This window comes from Sinocyclocheilus anshuiensis, unplaced genomic scaffold, assembly GCF_001515605.1.
Source record: "Sinocyclocheilus anshuiensis isolate Anshui unplaced genomic scaffold, SAMN03320099.WGS_v1.1 scaffold836, whole genome shotgun sequence".
In the NCBI taxonomy this organism is placed as follows: Eukaryota; Metazoa; Chordata; class Actinopteri; order Cypriniformes; family Cyprinidae; genus Sinocyclocheilus; species Sinocyclocheilus anshuiensis.
This window is the reverse complement of record NW_015551122.1, coordinates 1,277,711-1,284,666: the sequence shown is the minus strand read 5'-3', so window position 1 is coordinate 1,284,666 and position 6,956 is coordinate 1,277,711. Positions and strand designations below refer to the sequence as shown.

The 6,956-nt window shown below is 35.5% G+C and overlaps 1 protein-coding gene across 1 annotated transcript in view; it reads right to left on the bottom strand.

Moving 5' to 3' along the window:
- LOC107663113 (ATP-binding cassette sub-family B member 7, mitochondrial-like) overlaps window positions 1–6,956 on the bottom strand; it is a 55,283-nt gene that overhangs the window by 35,991 nt on the left and 12,336 nt on the right. Inside the window, exons 3-4 of the mRNA XM_016453273.1 lie at window positions 6,824–6,898; window positions 3,502–3,621 (exon numbers count right to left, since the gene is read on the bottom strand). Of these exons, the coding sequence (XP_016308759.1) occupies window positions 3,502–3,621; window positions 6,824–6,898 (195 nt within the window). The remainder of the gene's footprint in view (window positions 1–3,501; window positions 3,622–6,823; window positions 6,899–6,956) is intronic.

Genomic DNA, 6,956 nt, shown 5'->3' with positions numbered 1-6,956 from the left:
CGTAATTTATTTAATTCTAAAAATAATTTGCTTATAATTTCTGCACAGGAGAGACTTGGTGTTATTTCCAAACAAAAGGAAATATATCTGTATCAGCATTGGCTATCGGCCAAATGAGTTGAAAAATATCGTCATATCAGATATCGGCAAAAATCCAATATCACTTAAAATAACATACTAATAACTAGCGTGTGACAAAATGGTTTGTTAAAGTTGTCGTGATGTGAGGGATCAAATTTCACTTGATTTTCTGACATGTATAGGTTCAAAAACGATACAAAAATAAACAGTTTCAGAACTCAACACTTCCTTCTCACTGAAAAAAGAGCATTTATTGAAAACATGCAGCAAAACTACTCATTTCCCACTTCCAGAACATCAGGACACACATTGTTTTTGAATAATGGGAAAGTTAAAAATTGCACTGGACCATCAGCAAATCCGTAATTAACCAAGTATTATGGTATGGTATCACACATACACGTATGTGCACAAATACACTGTATATTCAGTATGTATTTACAACTGATGAATTTTACAGAGTTATGCAGCTGAACTGAGTCAATACTGAACTGACTTGAGCTCTGTAATGACACTGTTGACTTGTTAGAGCTGCTTTACAACAGAATTTGAAATTCATACTATTGTGAAGCTGCTGTGAAACAATCTATATTGTATAAAGAGCTTTAGTGTGGTCAATCGATAATCCCACCTCAAGTTTTTAAACATACTTTTATATTGCAATAATTTCACATTCAATCTTCAAATTGATGGAAACAGCAAAGACAGCATATTTATAATATTTGTTTAATGTCATCTTTTTTATGACTTAAGGCGAGTATCACTAAAACCAATCATACTGATGTCTCTAGGATATAGTTTTTTTTTCCTAATATTTAACCATTGCCTACAGTCATTCAACATTACAGTATAATTGATTAATTTTAACATTTATTAGACTTTAAAAAACAACAACTAATTTAAGTGAACTTAAAACAATCCTCACATAAACCTATTATAATAAATATAGAGATTTGCTGTTTTCACAGCAAATCCCTTCAAATTAATAGATTTTTTTACAGTGTAGGATGACACAATACTGTTTATACTGATATAATTCGATGTTGCGCACGCATCTGGAAAATAATGAAGGACACAGAGTGAGCTGCTGTGGTTAAAGTGCAAATTGTCCTAATGATGAGATGTGCTTCATGTTAAAGTGCCCCTATTATGCCATTTTTAAGGTTCGTAATATTGTTTTGGGAGTCTCCTACAACAGGTTTACATGCACGCAAGGTCAAAAAATACTTCCTTTTTCTCAAAATATGCATTTAATATCACTTCATTTTCCAGCGATTCTCAAACGATTCGTTTGAAGCAGTTCTGAGATTCAGTCTCTCTAAACCCCGCCTTTCCATGAGCCTACTCTGCTCTGATTGGTCAGATGGCCCAGTCTGTTGTGATTGGTCCACCGCGTACAGCGTGTGTCGGAAACGATACGCCTGTTGCCATAGTTTAGCATTTTGAACCTCGATAGAAAATATAATCAATTATTTATATTTATTATTTATCATGCTTACAGGTTGAGATTCAGTGGAGCCAGTTGGTCCAAATAAACCGTGTACTGAGCTCATCTTTCAAGAGTGAGCGTTTGTGAATCCCGCGTTAAACTCCCCGAGATTAGAGAAGCAGTCGTCAGTCATATGATGGGAACTCAAAAAAAGATTGGGGTTGTCCTGCTGTGAATTTTAACCACTGATTCTTTGCAGCCTCTTCATTCGGAAGTGAAAATAAAATGAATTTACTTTCACAGCGTCTTCTCGACATGATGTGAACCACACGACCAAGCTGCAGTGTTTGAGGGCGGGTCAAGTTGTTCGCGGCCGGCCAACATAGAATAGAGGCGGGCATTATGCAAATCAGTGTCATGTAGCCGTCACAGAATTGAGATTCAAATTACTGACGACTCGTTTAGGCTGTTCAGAGTCAATTCTTTCTTTTGGGAGATAATAACTTTATCGTGCACTTTCGGCTTTACAACTTTGCAGATCGTTTACATTCACATACAGCTACATTACACCCTGCAATGAAATGCAATATTCAAAAAGGCATAATTGGGGCACTTTAAGCACTTCAAATTAACTCATAAGCCTGTTTAAAGTGGCTTGCCCTCCTGCTAAAGGCTTGTTCTGTTTGATGCATGTGCCCTACACCTTATGGTTGCAACCTTATCTGTAAATGCTGGAAAGTGTTTCCATTTTCCACAAAGGCTATATTTGTTAAACTTCACTGAACGAGCTGTTGCGTCCCGTATTGTTTTGGGAGGGGTGTTCTGCTTTTTCTCTCTCATCTCACAGGTCTTGTGATTGGATGACGATCCTGCCAGTCATCAGGTCCACGCACTGCCTCGAGAACCAATCAGACGCTAGAGGGCGTGTATAAACACCCGGATATGACACGAGTGCGGGAGGAGTGTTTGCGTTTCCTTTGTTTGCTCTCCTGCGTTTGCTCTTGCTACGTTTTTTTTTTTGTGTGTGTTTGAGTTTGCCTTTTTTTTTATTATTTTTTTTAGAGTTTCATAGCGTTGTTCTACTGAGTTTATACTGTGACTCGACTCTCGGTTTACCAGTTTATTCAAGTCCTTTCTCGATGCACAGTGATGGGACCAGGTTAGTATGTCACGTGACTTACATCTTACAGCATGCAGAGTAAAGTTGTTTAAGCACACTAGGTTATGAGCGGGTGCCAACTGATGTATTTATGTTATTAGACAGCATAGTTAGTGGCGTTCCACGCTGAAGATGTTATTTTCTTTTGATTAGCTTAGAGTTTGGTTGGTGTTAGTTAGTGTGTTTACGTTTTATTGATTTATTTTCTTTAGCACCGCTCTCGTCCCTCACTTTGTTATCTTTAATCCCTTACGTTTGTATATAATTTGTAAATAGATATTTATTTATTTTGGATGTATATATTTGATTCACTGTTTATTGCATTATTGGGTGTTTTTGTTATATTGAATTATTTTTTCTTACTAAAAGCAAGTTCAAATTCAGTTTTTGCTTCTGCCTGCTTCTTAATCTCATGCATCACATCTCCTTAACAGAGTAAAGTATCTTACCTTAAATAATATCTTATTTATTAGATTTTTCATGTGTTACCTCCCACAACTTCTAGACGCCAAGTAATTAGGGAGACATAACAGCGCGCATACACGTCAAACAGAGAACGCAATAAAAATATGTTGCACCCAAAATTGGAAGCACGTCATATCAGCCGGTTCCAGCAGTATTGACAGACTTTATGTAAAGACAAAGTCATAGAAATAGTCAAAGAAAAGAAAAAAAAGTGCATACCAAGACATACCAAAATCTCATTGTACAATAACACCCCTAAACAAAACATATCAAAATACAAACAGCCACTATGTTAATTTTGTCACAGAACTAGAACTGTATAAGAAGACATTAAATGATACGGTGTTGGTATAATAAAGAAACGCACCTTGGCTCCAGCGAGGAGACCCAGTGATATGGCCACTCGTGCACGCAGGTCGGGTCTGTCCTTGGGCCAAACATACATCAACATGGCTGCAAGAATCTTCGAGGAGTTCACTTCCTTCAGCTGCAACAAGCAAAGGTATTGAGGGTTTCTTAGTTTAAAAAGCATAAAGTTACATCTTTTTTTTTTTCATTCACAACTTTCATTCTTAAAACATGTTCATTAAAGCCAAAACAGAATGTTTAAATAGGAGCATCCTAATTAGTTATAAAGTTAGGGATGTACAGTCAAACCAACATTTATTCAGACACCTTCAACATTTCACACATTATCACAGTTTATTGGCAATAGTTTAAAAAAACGGTCATAAAATATGACAAGAACTCAGAATTGTTGGGTATAATATGTCACAGTTTACTTTATTTTGCTATCCTCACTTACATAAATGAACTATAGTGTCCTGCACCCACTAGTAAAAAAAATATCAAAAATAATATCTGGTGATATCTGAATAATTTCTGGTGTGACTGTACATTATAATGTGGTGCACTGATGTCTGCAGAAGAGGGCAGCAGAGATCCACAAAGCCTCTGCAATCCGACTCCAGCTCAGCACAATGTACAAAACCAGACCGACAACATCGCCATCAACAAAAGCTCTCTGCCAGCACAATAAATCAATCTAGTTTGTCACGTTTGCTAGATGCGCAGATGAGGTGGCAGCCTACATAAACCGCAGACACCACATCAGGAAGTGTGTTTTGGGAACATGTGAATCCTCTTAACAGCCCAAGTGTCTACATGATCCAAGTGTACTCGACAGTTTAAAAGCTAGAGGAGGAAGAGGTTTTGTTTGTTTTGGATTAAAGAATCTTTGTTCATTTGCACTTAAATATTAAAAATGATGCTTGACCGAGTGGTAAAATGAGGCTAATATATAATCAAACAACTCTCGGCAATGGGAACCGTGTAGTTGAGCACTGACCAACCTGATTAATTAAATGATTTACATTTTACATTTTTTGAGTTCTGTTTTAAATTAATAAAATAATAATAATAATAATATAAAAAATCGAAATAATTAACTACCTAAAACTTTAACAATTAAATTCAGGAAAATGTTGACAATAACAGGACCCTACGAAATTGGTTTTATTTTTTTATTTTATTTTTTCAAAAGTTTTATTTTTTCTGATTTCTGTGTTTTATGATTCAATACAAATGTATCTGCAAAAACTGTGGTAAACAAATTAATTTACAATTAAATTAACCTTTTAAAAAGCATTCAAATTAAAACACATCAGTTCTTTTAGAACAAAACCTTGCATTTTTGTCAAATAATGTGCTGCACAAGTGAGGTTTACTTTATAAATTTGTCTGAAATAAAATCTCTTGATTGTGATAATAAATGTTTTAATACATTATATTATTATTATTACACTTATAAGTAAATTACACTATACAGTAATATGCCATTAATTTCAAGTTTAATCAAACTATTTTAATGTCTATGTTGTGAAGACCTTTGAGTTTCTGAAATCCAGTGTTATACATTAAATTACATTAGATTCTGTGATTGTTGATGTCAGCCAAAAGAATGCATGTGTTTTGCTTCAAGAAAGCAACCATACATTTGTGTTGTGTTTTACTTTCATTCTTTTATCTTAATTTATTCTTCATTCATTCATTTATAATCATTTATTATTTCATTAATCCATTGAATCATATATCCATTTATAATAATAATAATAGTAAACCCTTTATATACTCATTTCATTGATTCATTAATTGATTTGTCATTGATTATTATTGTTTTTATATTATTTTTCCATTGTTTAGTCTTATGATGTGTGGTTTGAACAAAGATGTTTATCTTCATGAATAAGAGAAAAGTGGGACTGTATATGGAAATTCAATGTTAATGGGATGTTGTTGTGAAGCAGTTTTGTTGGATTTGTGTTCATCAGACAAAGTCTGAGCATTGAAACTTACGCAACTAAGACTATTCAATAAACTTTGCTCCTTTTTTATCACCATCACTTCGTCTCCTGCTTCTGCTCTTCACTGGCTTTGCTCAGTCAACGTCTTGGCTGATAGAAGACTGTTCACACAGTTTTTGGTACCAGACAAGACTTGCTGTTAACGGGTTTTGGGTATTAGACAATTTTGCTGACTAGTTGTTTTGTTACCAGAACAAACAGATATTTTCTGACAGGTTCTGGTGTTCGGGGCTGGATCTGATATTTCTGTCGTGGAGGCATTATCTTCTGTAGTTGCTATATTTTGATGAATGACTATGAAGACACACAAATTTGGAAATGACATGTACCAATTAACATTGCACAATAAGCCTAAGAATGGGTTTCAAAAATCCATTTTGATTTGACATTGTGCTTCTCTGTATGATGTTTTGAATGAACAGAATACAGTGTTTCCCACAGGATTGTGTGGCAGCAGGTGACGTCACATATTCATTAGCATATCTATTGTGTCGTGTTGGCGTTGAGACCAGTTTTGGCACTTCAGATCTGTTCTACCCTCTGAACGGTCACATGCTGTTATACAACTGATTGCACAATAAAGCTGTTCTCATGTACATGTTTTCGGTTTCTCTTGCCATACATAAAACAAGTACTAAGTGTGACTAAACACGACCCATTAATACTACATGTTAACCAGGAGTTGCTCTAACTATTCTCCTAAAAATCCTGATTTATAATCACAACATCATCATCTAAAAAAACAACAACATACATCTACACTAAAGAGCGGCTGTATGTGGTGGATTTGGCTATATAACTTTTTATTTTTTGTCTCGTGCAGTGCACTGCCTGCGCCTGAGTAACAAACTATGTGCATATTTACAGAAGAACTATGTTCATATGTATAAGCCCAAACAGTCAGTAAGAGACAGGTGCTTTTGTACTCATTTATTGACAAGTCGGCTGCGGTACGGCTGATTGCACAGACATCAGACGCAGAGAGAGGCGATACTGCGCTGGGAAAGTCAGGCCTCATGCTCGCGGGGCAGTTCTGGCAACATCTTACAACTGAATGAAAGCTAAGCTTCATCCAAAAATGTCACTAGGTTTGTCACTATGTAGAAAAAAAATCACTAAAGGGGTCTGAAAGTTGGTAAATATAGTGCTAAAGTCATGGCCATGTCTGTGAGACATTAGTGTGGATATTGTGAGGGATATTGTCAATGTATGGGAAACACCATAATTAGCTCATCAGCTAATATAAGCGTCATGTTTTGTTTTAAAAATCCTCAATATGCAAGCTCAATTACATATAAGCAAGAAAAAAGAAAAAAAAAGCCTTACCACATTTTTGGGATCTGCACTGAGTCCTCCACCTGCATTCCCGTGCCAGCACTGTCTCTCTGGAATCTGTACATACTGAAACACACCAACCCACGTATCAACACTTCTGACAGCATTTTAGAGAAATTTTTTA